The sequence below is a fragment of the Hemibagrus wyckioides genome, linkage group LG18, assembly GCF_019097595.1.
Source record: "Hemibagrus wyckioides isolate EC202008001 linkage group LG18, SWU_Hwy_1.0, whole genome shotgun sequence".
Classification (NCBI taxonomy): Eukaryota; Metazoa; Chordata; class Actinopteri; order Siluriformes; family Bagridae; genus Hemibagrus; species Hemibagrus wyckioides.
Window position 1 is genome coordinate 18,845,001 of NC_080727.1, and position 25,791 is coordinate 18,870,791.

A 25,791-nucleotide genomic window follows, 5' to 3' on the forward strand; every position below is an offset into this window, starting at 1 on the left:
GAGTATAATCAGTGACTTTGAACCTATTTGGATGAATATCAAAAACCTAATCTCCTGCTGGTTACAATGATTACCCCAATACACAATAATACAAATCATGCAAGAATCACAAACGGATCTATTAGCAAAGGTGTAATAATAATAATAATAATAATAATAATAATAAAGGCTATTAAGTTAAAAACAAAGTTCTCTGATACTGTCAGAAACCACTCTAGGACACATCCCCACAGCAAGAGCTTGTATTCACTGGTCTCTGTTTTAGGCTCAGTTGTAATTATCTGTCCATTTGTTGGTTTTAATAGCATAAAAATTGCACCAACCTTCTTTATCAGGTCCCTCATGGCGAGCAGCTTGCCGTTTTCTGCACCTACGAACAGAAGCTCCTGCTCCACCGTCTCTGCAGCAGAGTTCCTGTGGACAGAAACAACAGAACAAAATATATTGATAAGATTACAAAATATTTATAAAAATTCAAATGCAAGATTTCATAATGTCTATTACAAGATTAAAGGTTTTTGGTTTTTTACTGAAGCTTCACAGTGAAAAATTAAAGGGTGAAATACTATAGACACACATTAACGCTTTGTTATTAGGCAATGGCTTGTCTCCTTTCTCATAGATTGTGGATTTTAATGAAACACACTACGCCAGTTATATGATTTAAAGCCAGTCAAGGCTCACATAAGAGTGAGAGGAGGTGTAAATAGTAGGCACTAACGTTTTCTTATGCAAATGATGTACAAATAAATGAGGAAACTGTGGAAAAATTAACAATACTTTGGTGTAAGAGTATCATAGTGAAGCCTAAATTAACACCCCGGTCTAATGAACAAGATGAGATGCGCACATCCTTCACACCTGGGTCCGATGTTAACGGAGATGAGATTGTCCAGGTTGAGTTTGCACCACTGCTCGACCTCTGTGGTGAAGGTGGCACTGAAGAGAGCGCGGCAAACTTTCGGAGAGGTGCAGGCCAGGAAGATGGTGGCCAGCTGCTCCCTGAAGCCGGTCTTACCGTCCTCAAACAGCTTATCGGACTCGTCCACCACCAGCCACTCCACGCTGAGCATGCACAGAGACAGAGCACAGGAGATCTTACAACAACACAACACTAATTATGGGGTTGTGTTTACTGTGGAGTCATGTTAATGTCCTTTTTGCACTCCTGAAGTGAACAGACCTGCTCAGATCAACAGCTGGAGGGTCCTGGTTCAGCAGGTAGATCAGCCTGTTTGGCGTCGTCACCAATATGTCTGAGAAAGAAATTTCAAATGGTAACACGTTCAAGATTGTCGAGGAATGAAACTCAAAACACATTTGTTCATATCAGCGGTGGACTTCACTACACACTTCATGTTTTAAAAATAAAACATAAAAACAGTTATGAAACAATACAAATTGTTAAACCCTGAGTGTCTACTTTCATATGAGCTTCATATTAAGCACCACTGTGGAGTGGGACATGACAAAGACATTCAATGATCAGCATGGAAACAAACTCCAAGAAAACTAACCAAACTTCTTGGCTGACTTGGGACCGTATTTCTTGGCAGCGTCCACTCCTTTATTAATCATATGAACCCTGAAGCCTATTCCCTCGGACAGCTTCAGCAACTCTCTGTGGGTCTAGAAGCGAAAGCACAAGGGACAGTTTAATAGGTTGACCTCATAAAAACGAGTGACCTTTAAATGATAGCAATGCTGTCTCACCTGGCTAGCCAGCTCTCTCGTGGGTGCTACGATGAGCGCTCTGAAACCCTTGTTGAGCGGTTGACGGAGATGCGCTAGCACAGGCAGGCAGAAGGCTATGGTTTTACCCGAGCCCGTGGGGGCACACGCCAGGATTTCTCGTCTCTGAGGCGGACAGTGGTAACAAGTTAAGCCTACAGTGCCTACAACTAGGCATATTATTCCCCTCACTTAAAATTCTCCTTAAAAAATAAACCTAAATAAAAATAAAAAATAAACCTAAAATATTCTGGAATATTTGTGTTTTTGTTGACTTTTAAAACAGTAAATCAATAAAATCACTATCAGACAAGCATAATGGGATTTTAAGATCGGATATGCTTTTTATGAATTATTAGAGCACTCCCGATGCGAATGTTAAGGAACTATACTGCTTAAAGCTTTATATCAAAAATGTATCTATGGTAAGATTTACGTGTCAAATACAACACTAGTAATAAAGTATACAGTAAATACATCTGAGTAAAGGAAAGAAACCTGACTCATTGACTTACATGCATCATCAGAGGGATGGCCTGCATCTGAATGGGCGTGGGGGTCTGAAATCCAGCCGCTTTGATGTTCTGGATGATCCGGGGATCCAGCTCGTACTCCTGCTGAAGCTCTTCGAACGTGCAGAGAGGGTCCGGGACGTCGGTGCCATGCACGTTAATCCTGTTCTGATGCCGGATCTGATTGAGCTGAAACGTTCAGACGAAGCAAGCGAGTGAGTTTACAGTTACTAACAAGCATTATTGTGTGGGTGGAACTGATATTTAACTGTAAACTGCAAGAAGGAACCAGGAGAACCAAGATGTGCACAATTATAACAATAATGTCAAATATGTACATATATATATATATATATATATATATATATATATATATATATATATATATATATATATATATATATATATATATATATATATATATAAAACCTCCAACACTAAATTGGCCAGTGTTTCAGTTTCATTGTCCAACCCCTGTATGTATATGTATATAATCTGCAGAAAACCTGCAGTCATTTAGAGAAACTGCAAGATGATCCACATACTGTGGCGTTCACTTGATATGTTGATTTCAATAATGGCAAAGAGGTGAAATCCTGGAGACACTGATTTATGTACACCAATCAAGCATAACATTATGACCACCTGTCTAATATTGTGACGGCCCCCCTTTTACTGCCAAAACAGTTCTGACTCGTCATGCACTGTGCTGCGTATTCTGAAACCAGCATTAACTTCTTCAGCACTTTGAGCAGCAGTAGCTCGTCTGCTGGATCAGATCACAGGGGCCCATGATCCTGTCACCGGTTCACCACTGTTCCTTCCTTGGACCCCTTTTGATAGACAATGACCACTGCAGACCGGGAACACCTCACAAGAGCTGGAGTTTTGGAGATGCCCTGATCCAGTTGTCTAGCCATCACAAATTGGTCCTTGTCAAACTCACCCAAATCCTTACACTTGCCCATTTTTCCTGCTTCTAACACATCAACTTTGAGGACAAAATATTCACTTGAAGGTTGTGAATTCGAATCCCAGGTCCACCAAGCTTCCACTGCTGGGCCCTTGAGAAAGGTCCTTAACCCTGAATAGCTCAGTTGTATTAAAAAAATGTAAGTCTATCTGGATATGGGTGTCTGTCAAATGCCAGAAATGTAAATGGTCCTGTATTGTATTGCTTGACTGCACTGGTTGCACACTATGCACTTTATGCGGCTCGGACAACTTACTCTTTAAACCTTAGCTCTGTGATGTTTTTTTGTTTTGTGTAGCCCTGTATTGTTTTATGTAGTAACAGGGTCCTGGAGAAATGTTCTTTTATTTCACTATGTACTATATCAGTTATATATGGTTGAAATGGAAAATAAAAGCTTCTTGACTTGACTTGAAATACTTATACTTTGGATTGTGATATGATTAACCCTGTAAATAGCGTGATGCTGTAATGAAATGACACCTTCAAACAAGGTATTTTACTCACTGGTAGAACAGCAGAACGTAAGATGTTCTCCTACCTTCTCTTTATGAAGCTGCTTTAACCTCTTTATGGATGGTCCATCTGTGGCCTTTTTCTTTGCACCTTTCGCCTTCTTGTCTTGCGAAGACGTCCACTGAATCCCCGTCTGCTCCGAATCGTCATCATGGCTACACTCATCTTCCAAATCTGTGCGTTAATAGGGAAAAAGGAGTGTCAGCTATAAATACTGACTTCATGCCTTCTTATGTTTCTAAAGCAGCATTACAGATATTCATAACAAATAACAAGCTGTACATCTCTTCAGGTTTGTCTTTTACCCTGAGTTTTTCTTTTATTCCCTTTCCTTTTCTTCTTTGGCTTGCTCAGCGATTCGTCCACGACGGTGTGATGATCTTCCTCTTCCTCTGACTTGTGCTCATCATCATCATCATCACTCTCACCACCAGGTCTGGACGCTTCAGCTGGCTCTCTGGTTTTCCCAAAGTAGCTAATTTCAGTCAAAGGGCTGGAGATTTCTTTGTTCTGAGACTTTCCCACCTGTTTCAAGGAAAGGACATATTGAGAGAAATTAAAAGAACACTGTTAGTTGTATTTAAATCAATGAAACGTATTTAGATAGAGTAACAACACACACTAGCTGAGGAGGAGGAGGAGCTGGAAATCTGAGGTGTTTTACGTCTATAAACATAACTAGAGAGCGATGGAGGTATTTAAGATCGTGGGAAACTATATTTGTGATTGAAATAGATTACTTTATTGCAAAACCGATGAATAAACACTCCGTGTGCAGCTGTGTTAGCAGGCTAGCTAACTCGGCATGTAAACACCACGCACATGTTTGTTAGCAATGGCTAAACGACTTTGCTAACAAAAAAATACCGTGAAATGACAGCGTTTCTTTAACATGCATGAAGAGCGAGACCGAAATGTGTTTAGACATCACCTTAAACCTTTCCGCATCTCTGCCAAATCTTTTCAAATCAAACTTTGCGCCGGCTCCAAGCCTCTTGAATAACTCCACGGCGTCCATTGAGACGATTCCGTAGAGAGGGCTAAAGGACGACTAATCGATTTCAGAGCGTTCGATGATCGACAGCTCGGCGATCGATTAAATCTATAGAACTCGTACAATTCTAAGATCATTTTTTAATATTTATCTACTTTTATTTCACAGAGCTGTTGAATATATATAAGATTACCCCCTTTGTGTTTGAAGAATCCTCTAAAAAAAACTGCCTTGAGTGATGCCGTGAAGAAAAAAGAAGCTCTCCATGCACATGTTGGTGACCAGATGACTTTGGCGCGACCTAATGGCTGTTTAGGCACCTATTGACTGTTCTATGAAGGAGATGATTCAGAAAATTCCTTATTATTGCTTGGTATGGCTTCCATGCTGAGTGCGGTACTACGTAGCCCTGATAACAACCACACAACAACTGTTCACCTGTCATGGGAAGAACAACACAGAAAATTTTAAACAGAGACTGTGTGGTAGACATCATCACAAATGACCTGTAGGTGGACTGGATGGACTCCAAACCTTCTCTAGGTTCCACAGACTCATCACAGGCACCTAGCAGTGAGTGTGAGTGACATGTAAATGTGATTATGTGAACTGCAGATATAATCTCAAGTTCTTTGTCTCATGAGAAATCCAGAGAAGGATCCAGAGAAAGAAGACAGCCACACAAGAAGGAAGATTCTCAGTTCCTGGTGGTTATCTGGGATTCACAAAAACTACAGTCACAATTTTTACACAAATTTTAAAGTCATGTTTTTGTAGCTTTCAACCTGAGTTACATTATAATTAATTATAGCTTTTTTAATCCATTAATACAAATGCTTATGAATTGACAGATGTTTTATATCAGAAATAATTTTATTTTAAAACCATATTTTAAAAAGGGGGGATTTAATGTGCATTTTTGTTCTTGAAATAATTACAATATTTTTAGTTATATTATTAGTTTTGTAATTACAGTCTTTTTAAATATATATATATATATATATATATATATATATATATATATATATTTATTTATTTATTTATTTAAAAGAGCTCTCTATTAATGCAAATTATATTACATGTATTAATTTTTGTAGTTTGGCTTAGGAATGATGATGATGATGATGATGATGATGATATTGTATCAGGCATGAGAGTGGCGCAGCACAGCATCACTCATCTATGGTAAAAGTATTCATACTTCTGCTTTTTTTTAGATGACATACTTCCTTATTTCTAATCAAAGTCACTTCTTGTGACAACTCAGCGTGGAAATGCAGCATAAGAAGAGGTATGTGCCTTTAAAGAGAAAGTAAAGTAAAGTAAAGTAAAGTAAAGAGATAGATAGATAGATAGATAGATAGATAGATAGATAGATAGATAGATAGATAGATAGATAGATAGATAGATAGATAGATGATATCTATTGTCCTTTATTTAGAAGTAGAAGTCTGTCTGAGATTATAATTTGAAAGAAACAAGCTAATATAGCTTAAAATATTTCCAGATGTTTCATGTATTGTTAGTAGCTCATTTATTTTATTTTGTGAATTAATTAAACACTGAAATAGCAGTTTGACTGAGACATGCTGTGATTTAAACGTAATTTTGGATCGTTTGTTTGCAATTCAGTAGTCATGACAAATCCCCATTTGTTCCTCAAATTTTCACCTTCTCTAATTTGGAAAGCATGTATTTTCCAGAACTATAAATAACTTTCTTACTCCTTCGATATCCAGGACATATGTATAACACTGTATGTTTTTTTTTTGTTTGTTTTGTTTTTTAAAACTAGGTAGAATCTCTCCAACAAAATACATCTGAGGGAACGGTGTGATTTTTGATCTCGTCCCCGTTGTAAGGATGACCTCAAATCTGCAAAAGGCGCTTTCCAAGGCGACCACATCTCTCGCCATTTTCTTCATCTTCAGTGTCCATGTCAGTGCGTTTTCCTTGACAAACTGCACTGTCTCTGGCGCTCTAAACGACACTCGGGTGTTGAAAGTTCTTTGCTACAAAATGGGCTTCTTTACGGTTCCTTCACCGATACCCATTAAGGCCAGACATCTAGACATCTCCTTCAACTCCATTTCCAATATTAGACTCGGAGATTTCGAAGACCTTTGGAACTTGAGGTCGATAAACCTATCTAACAGTCATGTCTCATGGATAGAAGACGGTACTGCAGAGCATTTTCCCAACTTGATCGATCTGAACCTGGCCAACAACAAGCTAAGAACAATCTCAAGAGGTCTACTGCACGGTCTCGGCAACCTGCAAGTGCTGCGTCTTGACAGAAACATGATCTGGAGCATCGACGCGTTTGCTTTTAACACTCTGCAGAACATACGGGTGCTAAACCTCACAGGAAATAACCTCAAACATATTGCTAACGTCAGACCGGTGCTCTCGTCGCAGGGGTTGGAGGTGTTGTACATCGCAAGCAACAACTTTGACGTTTTTAACTCATGGGACCTGTCGAGGACGCCTTTGTCACTGAAATCAATGGTTTTATCAAACAATCCCTTAACCAAGTTCGAAATAACGGATAATATATTCCCAAAACTGGACTTCCTTGATCTATCACACTGTGGTCAAAACAGCTTCATGCTATGGAATTTGACAGATAAGACTTTTCTGAATTCAGTAAAAACGCTGAATTTAAGTGGTGTGCGCATTTCAGAAGAGAACATTGCAGCAGTGCTTCACAACGTCTCCTGGTCTTCGCTGTTTAAACTCAAATTAAACGAACTGAAACAAGTGAAGGTGGAGACTCTTCTACGGTATGCGTGCTTGCCTGGACTTAGTGTGCTACGCATGCAACGCAACAGAATCTCGAACCTGACAGCCCATGAGCTCGAACCCTGCTCCAACATGACCGAGCTGGACTTCGGCGACAATGAAATCTCACGGATTTCCACGCCCATATTCAAGGAAGTAACTCAGCTTCGGGTACTCCGCCTCGAAATTAATAGACTCACTCATGTCAACAATTTGTTTCAAAATCTTCCGATGCTTGAATTTATAAACCTCAGTAGAAACAGGATTAGCGTTTTAACCTGTTCAGACTTCGCCAATTTAACGCGACTGAATTCGCTCTATTTGTTCGGCAACAGAATTTCTAAACTGCTTCCGTGCATGTTCAAAGATTTGCATAATCTTGAAATTTTGAAGCTGGGGACGAATAAATTATTGACGATCGGCACGGCTTTTCAATATGACCTCCCTTCTTTAAAGGTTTTGGAATTGCAATTTAATAAGCTAAGCACCATTTACAGGGAGACCTTCAAGGGTTTGTCTGGTCTTCAGACCCTCCACCTTGGGGACAATCAGATTTCTGAGATTGAAGCAAAAGCGTTTTTCAGACTTCGGAATTTAACAAACTTATTACTTTTTGCAAACAGGATAACAGATAAAACGATAGACCAGGCGGTGTTCTCAGACATGCCTAACCTGATATCATTAGAACTGCATTCCAACATCATTTTTTACACCGAAGACACGTTGAAGATGCCGCCTTTTAAACATTTAAGCTCGCTGGAGATTTTGACTATTCATAGTCAAAGACGAGGGTTTGGTAAAATCCCCTCAAACCTGCTCCAAGGTTTAATTTCTTTGAAAATGTTCTATGGTGGAAACATGAATCTGAATTATCTCCATCCTGATACCTTTAACTCCACCCCTGAGCTTTGGTTTTTGGATCTCTCGAAGAACACGTTCGCTGACGACGATTCCATAACCGCGGAAGTTTTCCACCCGCTCCCAAAGCTGACTAAGCTTATCATCTCAAGAGCTCAGATCCGCTCTCTGAATTTCTTGGTGAAGGCGAAACTCGTCAGGCTGTCCACCTTGAGGGCGCCTGGGAACGTGTTAGACGTCATCAACCAAGCGGTGATCCTGTCGCTCCCTCGTCTGAAATTCCTGGACTTGCAAAAGAATACCTTCACTTGTGATTGTAACAATTTTTATTTTATCAATTGGGCTTTGGAAAGTAATTCCACCCAGGTTATTTACATGAACGATTACACCTGTGGCTACCCGCTGTCTGTGAAAGGCAAGAGCATTTTGGAACTCAATACAGAGTCGTGTAACGTGAACATAGACTTTGTGATGTTCGTGTGCAGCTCCGTTGTCGTTACGGCCACCCTTCTGATTTCGTTTATCTATCAATTCTTGCACTGGCAGGTTTTATACGCGTACTACTTATTTGTTGCCTTCCTGTATGACAGCAAGCGGAAAGAGACTCGGCAACACGCGTACAAATACGACGCCTTCATTTCCTACAACGCCAGAGACGAAGCTTGGGTCGTGGACGAGCTGCTTCCTCATTTGGAAGGTGAGCAGGGCTGGAGACTCTGTCTGCATCATAGAGACTTTGAACCAGGTCGCCCCATCATAGACAACATCATGGACGGGATTTACAGCAGCCGCAAGACCATCTGCTTGATCACGTACGACTATTTGATGAGCACGTGGTGCTCCAAAGAAATCCAGATGGCTAACTTCAGACTCTTCGACGAGCAGAAAGACGTCCTAATCCTCATCTTCCTGGAGGACATTCCATCCCACCAGCTGTCTCCTTACTATCAGATGCGGAAGCTGGTGAAGAAGAAGACTTATCTCAAATGGCCCAAACCTGGAGAAGACACCAGGGTCTTCTGGCAGAAACTGAGAATGGCTTTAGGGACCAAAGAAGGTCCAGAAGAGGAGAAAGCTGTTCTCAGCACACAAGGGGATTATCCAAGAAACCTTCTGTAAATTCTGTACCTATTATATTTACCTTATTTTATCCTGGAATTAAATTGAATTTCAAAGACCGCGTCCTCGTTCTCAGATCTTCAGAGTGCTGAGGAAATACAGGAACCGTGTCAGCTCTTCCACTTCTTCTAAGTCTGCTGACCTTTGAAAGTAGGAGTCATTATTCATACGGCTTCCGTCTCCATTTTGTTCCCCTTTCAGCCCCCCAGCAGGAGTCTCACCCTCAACGTAGGAGGCTGTAATCACCTCATACTCCGCAAAGCTGATTAGCATACAGGAAACAAAACCTTCTCTTCATCATTGTTCACATCTTACAAAAAGTTTCAGCGTTGGTTAAAAATGGTAGAAAGGCTACATGAGCACCAGGTCCTTCACTTCAGATCCAAAACTATTAATGCTGTTAGAAATAAAGACAGATAAACAATAATTGTTGGATGTTTGGATCAAGCCTCCAAAAAAGAAGGACTCTAATATAATGCAGTTACTATGGCAACTAAACGACCATCAGATGTGTGCGTTTTATGAGGAAATAACCAACGGCACGGCTGAAGCAATGTATAAAAGTACAAATGTATGAATGCATTTTCTTCTTCCTGATCTTCTTCATACTGACAATTTCACACTATCACTGTTAGCTTCTTTGTTTTGAATCCGAGAACATGAAAGTGCTGTTGCTATAGAAACTACCTGTTGTAATGCAGCTGTTATAGAAAATGAACTGTAATGAAACGCCTCCTGGTCAAGTATGATTCGAGGATAAAGTTAGAAGTTAGAGTTAGGGTTAACGTCTCAACGTAATCTGCAATAATAATAATAATAATAATAAATTCGGTTGGCAGAAAAATATGATGTATATAGAAGGAGATAATCTAAAAAAGGTGGAAGTCAGTTAATCTGTCTCTGTCATACACACTCACACACACTTTTTTCTGTCTCACACACTCACTCACACACACACTCTGTCTCTCTCTCTCACACACACACACACACCTCTCTCTCTCACACACATACACTCTGTCTCACACACACACAGACACACCTTCTCTCTGTCTTACACACACACACTCTCTCTCTCTCTCTCTCTCTCTCTCTCTCTCTCTCTCTCTATCTCTCTCTCTCTCGATGAGCCCCCTATCGGTGACTGTATGAATCACATGTTTTGTTATTAAAATAAGATAATAAATATATTTCAGAAAGCTCAGTGATTTATAACATGACATGAATAAGAAAGGAAAATATATTTGAAAAAAATAATAACGAATACAAATTTAATAGATATTGTCAAATATTTGGTAGACAAACCTCAGGGAAAATAATTTGTATAAACAACAAAACCACAGGAAGTAATGATCTCATCAAGTTATACTACACACTATTATTATTAACAATAATATTAGCTTGGTCTAATGTACAAACTACACTATCATTATATAATACACTGAAATGTGACTTTTTTTCTTTTAAAAAAATTAATTCCTAGTCATCATTTTTTCATCAGTTTTTTTTTTTATCTTCCAATTTGATGTTAAGCGTTTTGTTTGTGGTTTTCTCTCAGGAGTTTTAATCACAGCCTGGAAAGTTCATACGATAACCGAAAAAACAAAACAATAACAGAATGACTTCATTTGCTCATTTCCTCGGAGTGACTCTTCACACCGTGTGAGCAGAGGTTCGGGTCAGAGTCAGAGGAAATAGACCTAATGAGGTGAATCTAAAATAAACATCCCTCCCTATACAGCTCTCTTTCTCACAACCTGCCTCAAGCTGAGCACCCTGAGCATTCTGGGAAATAAAATCACTCCACTGTGGCAACTTAATGCATTTATATATATCTACATAAACCCCTCAGGGACGAATACAGATGTTAGATGTAGATCAAATGAAAGAAATTGCAATTTACAGGTTTACAGGAATATATATATGATTGAAGTCCAGAAGGATGTTCGACACAAGATATTTTTTTATGCATGAGATCAGTCCCTGAGAGTAACTTTTTTCTGGTTTCTCTTCTGTTATGTTTATTATAAGCAAAAACATGAAATGATCCAATGAAATACATGAAATGAAATTGAATAATACAGAATCATACAGCACACAGCAGGACCGTTATTTTCTCCTGCTTCATCTCAAATCTGACCTGAAATTTTAGGAACATCTCATTTAGGACTATTTACACCACTGAAGTCGACTGATGCAGGATTTTACACGAGTCCGTGTTTGCCGTGTCCGTTTAAAACCTAGCGTAGGTCTGTACAAATGCTACGAATGTTCACTAGTTCATCAGACAAATACTCAGTGCAGATGTGGCTCGGTCTGACGGTTCTGTTGTTTTGGACAGGAAACACGCTAAACTGAAGCCCGTTAACGAGCGTTATGGTGTGCCACAGAGTCGATCCTCCTCTTTTCTTCTTCCAGAAAGTGAAAAAACAATTCTGTGTTCTTCAGTGATCGCAGTGCTCTGCTTTTACGGTTCTTTGGCTTGAGAGATCGTCAAGGCCGCTGCGGTAAGGCACTCTTGTCGCTTGTAGCTGCCGAGGTAGTATGTTCACGCCTGTACACTGTCACCAGGCCTGCAAAGGACACTGAGTGAAAGAAAAGAGCATATTAGGACAGTACAGGAAACGAGCTACATTAAAATTATACATCCAAACCTACAAATATGTGTAGGTTATAAATGCTGATTTTATAGGATTGCAAACGACTAAAGTAAAATACCAGAAAACAAATGCACAGTACGATATGAAACATATTATTCAGAAGCGAGATCATAAAAAAGACTGGATCATTTTGGTGTATTTTGTTTTAGTGACTATTTTAGGTAAACACCAATTTAATAAAATTTTATTTTAAATTATTAAAACATAATTATTATATTATTTATTTTGTTATGGATTTTATTTTATATTCTGATATATTTAAAATATTATTACATGATTTAATTTTAATAATATTTTAATGTTTGTACATTACATTGTTACATCATAATGTTATATTACATTGTTACATTACATTATATGTGACGTTGCATTGTTACATTATGTTACGCTACTTTACGTTATATGTGGCATTACATTACATTGTTACATTATGCTACTTTATGTTATGATATGTGCTAAGATATGTTATGGTGCATTGGGTGGTGGTAGCTCAAGTGGTTAAAGCTCTGGGTTGTTGACCAGAACATCGAGGTTCAAGCCCCAGCACCACCAAGCTACTACCGTTGGGCCCTTGAGCAAGGCCCCTAACCCACCCTGCTCCAGGGGTGTTGTATCATGGTTGACCCTGTGCTCTGACCCCAAACCTCCTAGGATGAGATATACAAAAAAAGAATTTCACTGTGCAGTAATGTCTATGTGACAACTTACCTTATTACATTATATTATGTTGCGGTGTGTTATGTTACATTACATTATGTCACATTAAGTTACGTTATGTTACGTTTTCTTATATGTTACATTACATTACGCTATGTTACGCTACACTTATATTATGTTACGCTATACCATGTTACATTACGTTACGTTCATCCTCCTCCCAATTCCAATCCACTAGCCAGCTTTCACCTATGACTGGCTAGTGCTGTTGTGCTTGACAGGGAAGAGAGAGTATGTGTACACATATAAAGACTCACCTGCTTGCTAGAACTCAGATGAGAGATAGCACCGGCGTCCATGGAGGAGAATCGAGGTGGGTGAGAGTACTGAGGAGGCTCCTGCTTGGGCGAGTACACTTGGGAAGGCACCAAAATCCGATTCGTTATCATCGTTAACTCAGAATTTGACAAGAACCTTATTAGTTATTAGTTGTTATTTAATGACCTACAGCCGCTACAAAGACATGTGCAGTGGACTTACTGTGTGTGTAGGCCTGCTGAGACGAGTGTGCAGTGGTAAGAGGTGTGAGACTGGGGCTGTGTGGAAACTGCATGGGCTGCAACGCCGTCAGTCCAGACATGCTGTTAATGATGGGAACGTTCTGAGATGGGGGAGCGCTCAGGCCTGAGGGAGAAACGTGGTGCTGTTACAGGATACGTTGCATAACACTGCAAATATGTGTATTATATATAAACTGGTTTTTTTTTGTGAGACAGGGTTAACATGGGGATATCCACGCATATATACATACATCCTGAGAATTTTCATTAGGAAGGTTCTAGAAATGTATGTCTTGTACCTTGTCCTACTAGTAGAAGGTGTGTTTCATGCATAATACAAAAAATGACCAATGCTTTATTCTACATAGACACTTTGATCTGGTATTAATCTACAAGGCAAAAGAACCTGAATAATTTTATTCTATTTTATATTTATATTCTATTTTTTTATTCTATTTCTATTCTATTTTATTTTATTTTTTGAATACTAATTCATAATACTATTACTACTGTTTATGAACTATTAACACTATTATTTTAAATAGTAAATCAACATGACAATAATAATAATAATAATAAATAAACAGAAATTTACATTAAAATATTATATACAAAATAAAAAAATATAAATATTACCTTAAAAAAATAAAAAGAAATAGCTTTTTAAATAATAAAAAAATAGCTTTAAAAAGATTTTTAAAAAATGCTCTGTAACTCAGTTATTAATTGTAACTCAATTGTTAATTAATTAACTGAAATTATTATTTAACACTGTTTAACTCCTGTTTTAGTTTCTGATGGGAAGACAGTTGTATAAGCATTTCACTGCGTCATACTGCATATGGTTATGTATGTGACAAATAAATTTTGATTTTGATTTGATTTATTAACAGATCTCGAGTTCGGCGGTGAATAAATGTGGGTGAAATGGTGCACTGACTCTGAGCAGCGAGGGTCATGATGAGACTCTGAGCCTGCTGGTGATGGTGAGATGACTGAGACAGACTGTGGATGTTAGTCAGAGTGCTCACAGGGGGTAAGACTCCACCCGAGGCTGAAATCTGGACACACACACACACATACACACACACAATGTAAATACATAGACGTTGAGAATAATGCTTGGGTTCTTACTTCTTTCAGAATAAACACCCTGTATATCTTCACACACTGGGCTTCAGAGTAAATTCGAGAAAGAGTGTGAGTCTGAGGCGAGGAAACTCATGTTGTGACTCATGTTTATTACAGGCTTCATTCACCAGCCATAAAGTTGAGTAATGATATTATGGCACTATGAGCTCTGCCCACTTGCGCTATTCTCTGGAGTCCAGTTCAGGCAGCAGTATGTGAAACAAAGGAACATGGCGTTGTCTCTGAAAGAACTTTTACTGCTCCTATAATCATACATATGATCAAATTATATGCAGACTTAACTCTTAGGTAAAAACACTGGCGTTTTATGCCAAAAGGTTCTATAGAGACAACAAAGAGTTCTTTGGGATAAACTTTACTTTATGCATGTAGGGTTCTTCTGACTGAACCCTTAAAAAGGGTTCTATATAGAATATTTTAGGGGTTCCAAATATGAAATAGCACCAGATAGAACCCTGTAAGGTTCTATATTGACAACAGAGAGTTCATTGGAATAAACTTTGCTTTATACATGTAGGGGTCTTTTGATTGAACCCCTTTAGGTGTTCCAAATATGAAATAGCACCAGATAGAACCCTTTAAGGTTCTATACTGAAATTTTTCTTCTAAGAATATGTGCAAACAACTGACCTAAAAGTAAAAATACTTTACCCCATGATCACATGGCTTGCAAATCATACATCCTGTAAAGCACAAATGTCCTGATTAAATAGCACGGGGTTAGAAGTGGGCGTGGTTAAATAACACAGCAGAAACTGGCAGATGTACATTCGAGTGAAGGTCCGATACACCGATATGCATCGTTCGCTTGGGTCAGAACATTGAAATTGGTCTTCTGAGTCTAAAGTGAGTAGTCATGTCATAGTGTTTGTACAGATTTAATCCAGTCACAAGCGATATTACTCAGCTAGCTAGCGACCAAAACTAACTTGACTGATGATGGTGATAAAAATAAATTAATAAAATAGCATGTTGCTGTTCTCAGGAAAAATAATCAATGACAGAATAGTTAAAAAGCAGAGGTATCATTATTAATGTTTTAAAAAAATTATAAACTACTATATTAGCCTTTGTTTTTGTGTCCCATCCTGACTGGATTGAAATAAATGAGATACAGCGACAAGAGGTTCATTTAAAAAAAGGATTCTGTGCAGGTCAGGGGAGTCTGGGTAACGAAACTGAGTAACTCCTAAAGGTGCTGAAGGTAATTGCCGAAATTCTGAGGAGATTCTTGTGGCCAGGTATTTATTTATTTAGGTATTTATTTGAGGCTTACTCTTGGTCACAAAGGATAACTTTGTGTTACGCAATCCCGTCATCCTGACTCACCATCTTGGCTTCGGGGGACAACAGGCTGTGACAGGGGTCCAGGCCAGGTGGAGATACCTGCTGTAACACCAACTGGCTGTTGCCGTGGTGACCGATTCCGGTCGTCGAAGTGATGTCGCTGGATCCCTGTTGGCTGTATCTGAGTTCTGCATTGACAGAGGAAAACAAAAATGTATTTGATACACAGCGAGCAAACAAAACAGTGTTTTAGCGTCACAGATACTCACCGTGTATCTGACGCCTTGTTTATTACATACCTTTCTATCAGTTCGTCCTAAATTAACATACCGACACGTCAATCATAACCTTTTCTTAAGCATACTTTCAGTTTCTCTCTCTTTATCTTGTGATATTTTTGCTATTTCTATCGTTTTTCTAATCAGTTGCCCACATAAACACACAACCTAAGATCATGGGCTGCTGCAGAATACACAGTATAAGTAAACTTACAGTCCTGTGACTCACACATTTCTGACGTAACACACAATCCAACTGCAAACACCGAACGAAATGCGCCATATTTCACAGCTGCCGAGACGCACCGGGTATAATTAACACTTTGTGTACGAGTTGAAAAGTTCTTAAAACCGTTTCTTAAAGTGAGTGATTTATGTGTGTGTGTGTGTGTGTGAGTGTGTGTTGACTCGTATCTGCCAAGCCCTGATTCCCGAGTTAACCGAAGTCTGACCCCAAGCATGAGGCAAGACTTTTATGTGTTCCGCTGTTAAAGGTGTCTAAAGGTGTGGCTTTGTGTGCTAACAAAGAGAGGAATTTTGAACGAAAACACACAGACATGCAGTGTTCATTGTCCTCCTTGCCTCCCCTTTTGCATTTCTAATTCTGACCTCTATTAGGTAACAGTTTCAGAATTATTCGGACCCTTGGTAAAAGGTGTTAATTAAATCACACCGAGCAAAATCTAATATTTAACTGTTAGCGCTTTAGTTCTCGGGTTTCCTTCCTCCTCACAATAACATGCTGGTAGGCCGGCTCGCTACGCTGAGTTGTCCATCGGTGTGTGTGAACGTCTCAGTGTGTGTGTGTGTGTGTCTGAATCGTGCCTATCCCAAATAAGGTGTATAAAGTGTACTGTACATATCTGTAATCAATTTAAGGGTGCCGATAATTCTACTGATTCTTCAGCTGAGTGAATATTCAAGAGAAACGTGCCTTTCTCTTTTGTGCCACTTTGTTCGATTCTGTTTTTGTTTTCAAGATGTCATGCTGTATGCTCTATGACAGCATGACAGCTCGTGTTCATGTCACGGACGATGCCGTATCCCTGAGTTAAACTTTTAATCGGTTTGAAATTGTTACCTAATATTAACATGTGCGATGCTTTAACTCCAGGACAGAGACATTCAGCATTGTTATTAAAATTACTGTATTAAACTGTCCTGGGTACTGTCTCCTCTTAAAATAAATAAATAAGTAAATAGAAAAACAAATAAATAGATTAAACAAACAAGTAAGTAAGTAAATAATAAAATAAATGAATAAATAAAGACAGAAGAGTGTAGTAGGCATGTAGTGGGCGTGAATCTTACTCGTATCTGGGCTGCTGTGATGGTGCTGGCTGTGTGTGGGAGGCAGTAAGGGGTTCAAGCTGTGAACCGGATATGTGTCCATCGCCAGCTTCTGTCTGAAAGCCTCTTCTTTGCGCCGGTTAGCAAACCAGTTATAGACGCGAACTTCCGTGACCAGGTTCGAGCCGAGACCGTGGGCTTTAGAGGGTGACACTCCCCTCTGTACACACTCGGCCCTGGGGGAAACAAAAAGCACATCAAACCTCATGAAGTTTTTATTTATTTTCCTCCTCCCAACAAAGCCAGTCCTTTCCTATCACATGACAGCTCCTAAATGCGAAGCATTAAGGCTAGCATGCTCAGAGGAAAGCGCTAACAAACCTCTTCTTCATAAGTGACCACACAGACACCCATCAATCAGTCAGTCATCCCTCTCACCTTTACAGCACGGCTAATCATGCTTCCTTTGACTCAGACTGTGTCTGAATCTGCTGAATATTTCTATATAAATTCGTCAATTAATAAACACATACCTGTTGCATTCCTCCACCAGCGCTTCTCTCTCCTCTTTGCTGGGGTTCTTCTGCCTCTCGTAGGCCTTGTACAAGATCTCCTGAGACGCCGGTCCCCATTTAAAACGGTTCCGTCTCAGTCTTTTTGAACCCAAGGCACCTTCGTCAGGGAGTGTCCCTGACGTGGAGCTCGTGTTCTGCCCGCTGTGGTGGAATTCTGGGAAAAAATACAGCACCTGATCCTGACTGCTTGAGTCACTGGAGCCTTGAACACGATCGAACTCTGTGGAAATAAAAAAACATATCAAAAGTTTTGGTTAACGCTGCTAGGAGCCTAGTATCAAACGGGAAGACGTTCTAGTATCGTTACATTTTTATATATTGTTATTGATATTGTTATATCACGTGGTATATGGGAATGATTAATAAAAGAGACAAAGGCTTTATTGTACAGAATGTGCTCCAAAATTATAAGAATGATAATAACTGACTTACGCCGCTCAATCTCTCGCTGTTTCTGGGCATACCAGGCGTAAAGCGAGGCTCGTTTGGTTGTTTTCATTGGTGTTCCTTTGTTTAGGTGCTGCGAGAGGTGAGACTGATTCAATCCTGTTACGTCCACCACCTCGCGCTGAGGAATGTTGTGCTGCTGCATGTAGCTTTTAATAGTGCGAGCAGAGCGCCAAGGATCCTCCCTAATCCAACACAGAGCAACCCGTATCACTGACAGCAGAAATACTACTACAATTACTATTACTATTAACATAGTAGAAGAACAAGGTGATGATGACGATGATGAATATACCACTGATAATTCTTCTTCTTTTTCTTATTGTTAAATTACAACATACAGTAAACAGTTCATTATTATTCTTTCTTTGTCATAATTACACTTAATAGTTCATAATTTATCATCTACATTAGTCACACTACAATAACAGGAGATGTTATAAAATGTTATAAGGTGTACAACAATACAGGATATTAATTCAGTTAGGATAAATAATATTTATTAATCTACATGACTTATCACAGAAAATTATTTCTTGAATAATATGACACAATAATAATCCTCAATATATACATCTATTAAATATAAATAAATAAATAAATAAATAAGATATATAATAAATAAACATAGTATTTATTATTATTATTATTATTATTATTATTATTACTGTAATTAATGCATGTTATATTATTCATTATTTAATTAATTCATTATCCATTAATCATTAATATTATTATTTATTGTTATATATTATTACAGGCTATCATATTTTTATTTTGTATATATATAATTAACATAATACAATTATTATTAATAATAATAATAATAATAATAATAATAATAAGAAGAAGAAGAAGAAGAAGAAGAAGAAGAAGAAGAAGAAGAAGAATTTATTATTATTATTACCTATATTTAATAAAATAGGTAATAATAAAAACAGATTTTTGCAATGATTAAATTAAATTCTTCTAGTTTCCTGGTTATTTAGTACATTTTTTGGAAATTAATATTTCCCAGTGTTACACTCCACTGTTACTGAAAGACATACCTGCAAAGGCCACAGTAGGTAATGTGTGTGTGTGTGTGTGTGTGTGTGTGTGGTATTGTGATAATAATAATAATAATAATGGAATCTGAATTCCAGGGGATCAGTATAGACACTTTACTTTAGTCCTCAGACGTTATTTGTTTTAGGAAAAAGGCCCTCAGAAGTGTGTGGATTAACGTCTATAGCTTTAGACAATGAATAACTAGACGTCCTTTCTCTCCAATCAGGAGACTGTGTATCCTTCTGTTTATGATTTATAGAAATAAATGAATATAAACAACTGCACGTGGTGTCGCTTCGGTGGAGGTGTGAATAGAGTCTGGGATCCTGCAAGAACCAGAATAAAAAAGAGAGCAGGCGGTCTTTAATTTCATGTGGTCGGGATCAGGGTCTGGGGGTCAGATATGAAGCTCACTAGACGAAGAAAGGGGTAGTGTACTGGATGCATTAATTTATTCATTTATTCTTCTTTTGTAAATGATTTATTTATTTTGGGTCGCTGTGGTTTCAATTACTAACCTGGTTAGATTTTGGGAAATAGAACCACCTGCAGGAGCGGGAATTGCTCAGAATTCCAGGAAGAAATGGGATTAAAAAAGATCCTGAGCAAAGAGAGCCGAGCAATACGGCATCGCAAGTTATCACAAATTATGTCAAAAATACAACTTTCTGAGACATCATGGATATCCTGATAGAATTTTTATTATATTAAAAAAAAAAAACATATTAACTGACTTGTAGCTGATGTGATTTTAAAATTGTGTACCTAATTGTTAGAATTGTGAAATATTTAAATGTAAAAATAATAATAATAATAATAATAATAATAATAATAATAATAATAATAATAATAATTTATTTATATATAATAAATATATATAAATAATTAATTATACATATTGTATAATATATAATTAATTATATATATATATATATATATATATATATATATATATATATATATATATATATATATATATATATATACAAATTATAGAATTATATTCAATTTTGGTTTTAGAAAAATGTATAGTATTAGATATTTGTCTATTAAAATGTTATTATTATTAATAATAAACTAATTTATTATTATTATTAACACTTTTTCCCTAAAATAAATTCCTAAAGATTAAGCCGTACGAGCGTTAAAATAATTGTGTAGGTCGACAGTCAAAAAAAACGCAGTGCAGATACATGCCAATGCCGTACGAGTTAAATACACTAATAAATTCATATTTTTAAAGTACAAGAACAATATACCATGTGCCGTTTTATAGATATAAGACATACGTGGTGTTAAATTAGCACTGCAAGAGTTCATCAGTTAAATTCAACATTATTATGAAGTATCTTAGTGTACAATTCCTCATATATATAGTTTCTAAAGAAAGAAAAAATTCTCTATTGCTTTACTGTGTTACTACGATTTTACTTTATGACTTGTACACGGTTATCAAAGTCTGGACCATGATACTACACTTTATGGTTTATGTTTATGACTTGGGTTATGTTTATTATGTCGAGCGTGATAGGCCTACTACTAGCCTATGTCCACTATTCTGAAGTAACGACAGTTGGTATATTTTTATCTCTGTATCTAGCAGGGTACAAATCGTAAAATATGACAGGCGGCTTAGTTACAACGGTATAGCCGTGGATTTACAGATTATGTACAAATAAATAAAAATTCGACGACGCGTGGAAGTTCTTCAGAATTGAGTTCTTCTTGTTCAAAAAGATATGGTTTTTAAGTATTGAAAGGAACACATAAAAGAGAGAACTGTGTTATTTGTTATTTGATGCTTGCAAAATGTTTATTCACGGTGTATTACACAACCCACACTGCTATGTAATTAACGACTAATAACTGCATTATTAGTATACAATATATTACAAGCTACTAAGTATGAGTTAATAAACTAAACACAGTCTCGATGCTGAAAGGTTTTAGTTTCTAGGTAGCATCGAGTGACTGGTGTTTCATGCTTTTTTTATTCTTTAGTTATATGAAATATATAGTAGTGTATTAGTGATTTATTCAACTCTTTTTAGGTCTTAGCTACATATTTAGGCTGTGAATGCTGCCATGCCAGGGAGTTTAACTATAATGTATAACAGTTTTATCTAACAGAAGTATATTTATGTAGCAATAAAGGCGGATACGTCTATGGTGAATAAACATTTACGCAAATAACAATATAATATAACACCAAGGTGTGTGTCTCTTAGGTTTAAGTGTTGTCCGAGTAGGTAGGTAAGTGGTAAGTTCATTATTTGGTGTTTGTGTGTAGGTTTTTGTCAGAGATCTGAAGTGATCAGTGTGTGTGTGTGTGTGTGTGTGTAGGTTTCTGACAGAGATCTGAAGTGATTAGGGTGTGTGTGTGTGTGTGTGTGTAGGTTTTTGTCAGAGATCTGAAGTGATCAGCGTGTGTGTATGTGTGGTGAAGTGAATGCGCGCTCACGCCAGCATGCGCTCCACCATGGCGCGCTGTTCGTTGGCCTCCTCGGTGTTCAGCGCCTGCAGTTCTCTCAGGATAGGCGGCGTGTCGAAGTCCTCCCCGGACTCTGAGCCTTCATCCCCGGACATTTTACTCCCTCTGGCTTGCAGGGTCATGTACACCGGCTTGGAGTCCGTATCGCTGGCACTGTTAGCGCTGGCTGGGGATAAAGGCTTCTCGGTTTTGATGGCGAAGTTTGGCGGACGCGGCTCTAGCTCGTGCAGCGCCTGGACAAGCTCGTCCTTGGTCAGTCCCGAGTCCAACAAGGCGCTCAGTAACTCCTGCTGAAGAGACGTCAACTGCGACACCATGTCAGCAAACATGAAGCCGGTGGCGAGGAGATCCTCGCAGCTCGGGGGAATGAGGCTGAGCTGAGTGAATAAAACTACAGCAACACTTCTGCTCTGGACTGTAGTCGACTACGAGACTCGGGACAGACCGCACTGTGGTGTGATAACGCACCTGCCGAGGGGGCGGGGCACCTTGTGTTGTGGGCGGGGTTAAAGCAAAGGCGCAAATTCAATACTTCTAAGGCATAGCAGAACTACTTACACTATAAGACCAAAAGTTTGCACACTTTCCAAACACACTTTCCTTGAATGTTTTAGTACGCTGTAGCATTGCAGTTTCCCTTCACTGGATCTAAGAGGCCTGAACGTGTCCTGCACAGAGCCATGACTCTGACTCAGCCCCACTGAACACCTTAGGAAGGGCAACTGGAACAGGAATGTTGTTGTGGGGCCATTTTTGTGTGTGTGTGTGTGCAATTATAGGAATCTTTCTTCTTTATTTAGAAAATCCAAAAGCTCATTGACATTTAAAATATTGATGGGGTTTTACATGAAACTGTACCGAGGGAGTTAATGGATTTGTTTATTTTACATTTAAAGCAGTTTCTGACCACAGAATGTCTGAGAAACGCCTGATCTGGATGGAAAAAAAGAAATAAAACAGATATTAACTTTATTTATTTAACTGCACTACAGCACTGAAATGTAAATAGTGACATAATAAGAAGAAGAAGAGTAAAATTCTACCTACTGAGATATTTAAAATGAGTTCATTGATTTCATGAAATAATACGACATACTCATATAGACAAACTAACATGATCCTGTACTACTCCTATACTAGCTAATAAAATAAGGAAACTGTAAAATTATTACTGATGGTTACGGTTAAATAAACAACAACAATAATGCCGATTTTATATATTTAATAAAATAACATCAAAACTATAATGTAAGCTTGTGTGACTAAAAATAAATTTACAAAATGCAGGTACAGTCTCTTCTGGTTTAATTGTATGTAGCGCAGACTACAAGAATTAAGAATTAAGAATAATTCATGGATAAGAATTAGTCACACATTGCCTTAGAGCTTAAATCCACTGTGATACTCCACTATTTAGGCTAATTCATTACAAAGTACTTTTCTATTTACTAATAAGTTAGTGATCCGCTATTAACACAGGCTGTATAGTAATTATTAGACCACAGAGCTCTCACAGAGCATGAACCCAAATCTGCGTCTGCTTTAACGAAGCAGAAACAGAGACGAAGTTTTTCTGATGAAATTCATACAGACTTGTTGTTCTGGCTCTTTCAGATTCGTCACATTCTGACACCGATATCATTGCGATAGAGGAACTCAGAGCGCTCGTCTACCTTTCTCACATATTCTAGCAGTGAGAGGTTGATGCTCAATGATTAACAGTAGTTAATAAGAAACTTAAGAAAATTACATATTTTTTTTCCAGGATGTGAAACTCACCTCATTGCGAAAGGACCGGCGGAGCGTAACGGTGCTGGATGAATGATTTGTTAGGGCTCTTTTTCCTTGAGGTAGCTGAGGTAAATAAGATGGCATAATGGCAAAATCCTATGCTTGTGTCCCCTAAACAAATCTTCCTGTCTGAGGACAATAGAGATACTGAGCAAAAGTTAGATATCGAGTTAACTTTAGTTCACTTAATGCATAATCTGGCAGGATTGAGCTATACTGGTCATTCATTCATGATGGTTGAGACATAATTGGCCCAGAAATATTTAACTTAATCAAAAAACCAAAAAAGCTGCACACTTCTCTCTCACTCTACACACACAGGCTGTTTTATCCATTATTTTAATCAATACTTTATCTTCATCGCTACATTACACACATTAACCTGGCTGTTCCTGTCCCCTAAGGCCTCACGCCAGTCTTAAGCATTTTATCTTCAGTATTTGAACAAAAAGTCTGTGCAAAAGGTTTTATCGATTTTTAATTCTTTGCCACATGATAACCTGAGAAACGTCTCAACAAGTGTGTGTGTGTGTGTTTGTGTGTTTCTCACAACTGTTTTTACTACTGATCCACTGTTTCCATCTGATTTTCTACCCAAATGCATAATAAACTAAACAGATTACAGACAATCGTTCGTTCTAGTTTCTTCTCTTCATTACTGTCCTGTCTAGCTAGCAGTATTTATTCTTCCTGTGTATCAGTAATTATTGTCCTCAGATTTTCTGTTCTGTCTATATGATGTCTTGAGTATTTATTTTTCCAGAGTGTCTGCTATCTTGTGCATTTATTGTCTTTAATATTTATTGTCCTTTGTGTTTATAGTTTTGTCCATTTAATGTCCAGGGTATTTAATGTCTGGAGTATTTATTGTCCTGAGTGTTTGTTGTTCTGTCTATATGATGTCTTGAGTATTTACTTTCCAGAGTGTCTGCTTTGTGCTGTGTAATTTATTGTCCTCAGGATTGATTGTCTGGAATATTTATTGTCTTATGTGTTAAGTGTTTTGTCTATTTAATCTCTGGAGTATATAATATCTGGAGTATTTATTGTCTTGTGTTTATTTGTTTTATTTATCTAATGTGTGGCATATATAATATTTGGAGTAGTTAATGTGTGGAGTATATAATCTCTGCAGCATTTATTGTCTGTGTATTTACTGTACTTAGTATTTATTGTCCTGTGTATTTACTGCACTTAGTATTAATTGTCCTGTGTATTTACTGTACTTAGTATTTATTGTCCTGTGTATTTACTGCACTTAGTATTTATTGTCCTGTGTATTTACTGTACTTATTATTTATTATCCTGTGTATTTACTGTACTTAGTATTTATTGTCCTGTGTATTTACTGTACTTAGTATTTATTGTCCTGTGTATTTACTGCACTTAGTATTTATTGTCCTGTGTATTTACTGTACTTAGTATTTATTGTCCTGTGTATTTACTGCACTTAGTATTTATTGTCCTGTGTATTTACTGTACTTATTATTTATTGTCCTGTGTATTTACTGTACTTATTATTTATTATCCTGTGTATTTACTGTACTTAGTATTTATTGTCCTGTGTATTTACTGTACTTAGTATTTATTGTCCTGTGTATTTACTGTACTTAGTATTTATTGTCCTGTGTATTTACTGCACTTAGTATTTATTGTCCTGTGTATTTACTGTACTTAGTATTTATTGTCCTGTGTATTTACTGCACTTAGTATTTATTGTCCTGTGTATTTACTGTACTTATTATTTATTGTCCTGTGTATTTACTGCACTTAGTATTTATTGTCCTGTGTATTTACTGCACTTAGTATTTATTGTCCTGTGTATTTACTGCACTTAGTATTTATTGTCCTGTGTATTTACTGTACTTAGTATTTATTGTCCTGTGTATTTACTGTACTTATTATTTATTGTCCTGTGTATTTACTGCACTTAGTATTTATTGTCCTGTGTATTTACTGTACATAGTATTTATTGTCCTGTGTATTTACTGTACTTAGTATTTATTGTCCTGTGTATTTACTGTACTTAGTATTTATTGTCCTGTGTATTTACTGCACTTAGTATTTATTGT

General features: G+C 37.6%; 3 protein-coding genes across 6 annotated transcripts in view; 1 reads left to right on the top strand and 2 right to left on the bottom strand.

Moving 5' to 3' along the window:
* ddx52 (DEAD (Asp-Glu-Ala-Asp) box polypeptide 52) overlaps window positions 1-4,812 on the bottom strand; it is a 16,139-nt gene extending 11,327 nt beyond the window's left edge. Inside the window, exons 1-9 of the mRNA XM_058416067.1 lie at window positions 4,664-4,812; window positions 4,038-4,257; window positions 3,758-3,906; window positions 2,247-2,432; window positions 1,714-1,857; window positions 1,518-1,629; window positions 1,184-1,256; window positions 862-1,065; window positions 324-414 (exon numbers count right to left, since the gene is read on the bottom strand). Of these exons, the coding sequence (XP_058272050.1) occupies window positions 324-414; window positions 862-1,065; window positions 1,184-1,256; window positions 1,518-1,629; window positions 1,714-1,857; window positions 2,247-2,432; window positions 3,758-3,906; window positions 4,038-4,257; window positions 4,664-4,750 (1,266 nt within the window). The 5' untranslated portion in view covers window positions 4,751-4,812. The remainder of the gene's footprint in view (window positions 1-323; window positions 415-861; window positions 1,066-1,183; window positions 1,257-1,517; window positions 1,630-1,713; window positions 1,858-2,246; window positions 2,433-3,757; window positions 3,907-4,037; window positions 4,258-4,663) is intronic.
* A 1,155-nt stretch (window positions 4,813-5,967) lies between these two features.
* tlr22 (toll-like receptor 22) lies at window positions 5,968-10,589 on the top strand. Its single transcript, XM_058416066.1, has 2 exons — window positions 5,968-6,017; window positions 6,522-10,589. Exon 2 carries the CDS (start codon window positions 6,590-6,592, stop codon window positions 9,482-9,484), a length of 2,895 nt encoding a protein of 964 aa, XP_058272049.1. The 5' UTR covers window positions 5,968-6,017; window positions 6,522-6,589; the 3' UTR covers window positions 9,485-10,589.
* A 149-nt stretch (window positions 10,590-10,738) lies between these two features.
* Window positions 10,739-22,368, bottom strand: hnf1bb (HNF1 homeobox Bb). 4 transcript variants are annotated; one of them, XR_009207276.1, is made up of 10 exons: window positions 21,899-22,368; window positions 18,373-18,572; window positions 17,899-18,160; window positions 17,387-17,601; window positions 15,840-15,985; window positions 14,299-14,419; window positions 13,339-13,482; window positions 13,116-13,253; window positions 12,735-12,788; window positions 10,739-12,066 (listed from the first exon to the last, which is right to left on the bottom strand). XR_009207276.1 is itself a non-coding variant. In XM_058416259.1 (10 exons), exons 1-10 carry the CDS (start codon window positions 22,255-22,257, stop codon window positions 12,046-12,048), a joined length of 1,620 nt encoding a protein of 539 aa, XP_058272242.1. In that variant the 5' UTR covers window positions 22,258-22,368; the 3' UTR covers window positions 10,739-12,045. The 4 variants fall into 4 exon arrangements, 3 of the variants coding, with proteins under 3 accessions (XP_058272242.1, XP_058272243.1, XP_058272244.1); XM_058416259.1 differs by having other exon boundaries at window positions 13,116-13,213; XM_058416260.1 differs by lacking the exon at window positions 12,735-12,788.
* Window positions 22,369-25,791: the final 3,423 nt, after the last annotated feature.

Coding starts and splice junctions, on each gene's coding strand:
- tlr22 (XM_058416066.1), top strand. CDS start 6,590: ATGACCTCAAATCTGCAAAAGGCGCTTTCCAAGGCGACCACATCTCTC.
- hnf1bb (XM_058416259.1), bottom strand. CDS start 22,257: ATGTTTGCTGACATGGTGTCGCAGTTGACGTCTCTTCAGCAGGAGTTA. Junction 15,986..17,386: donor TCACAGCAGCCCAGATACGA/GTAAGATTCACG, acceptor CTGTCAATGCAG/AACTCAGATACAGCCAACAG. Junction 14,420..15,839: donor TGTCCCCCGAAGCCAAGATG/GTGAGTCAGGAT, acceptor GTGTGTGTCCAG/ATTTCAGCCTCGGGTGGAGT.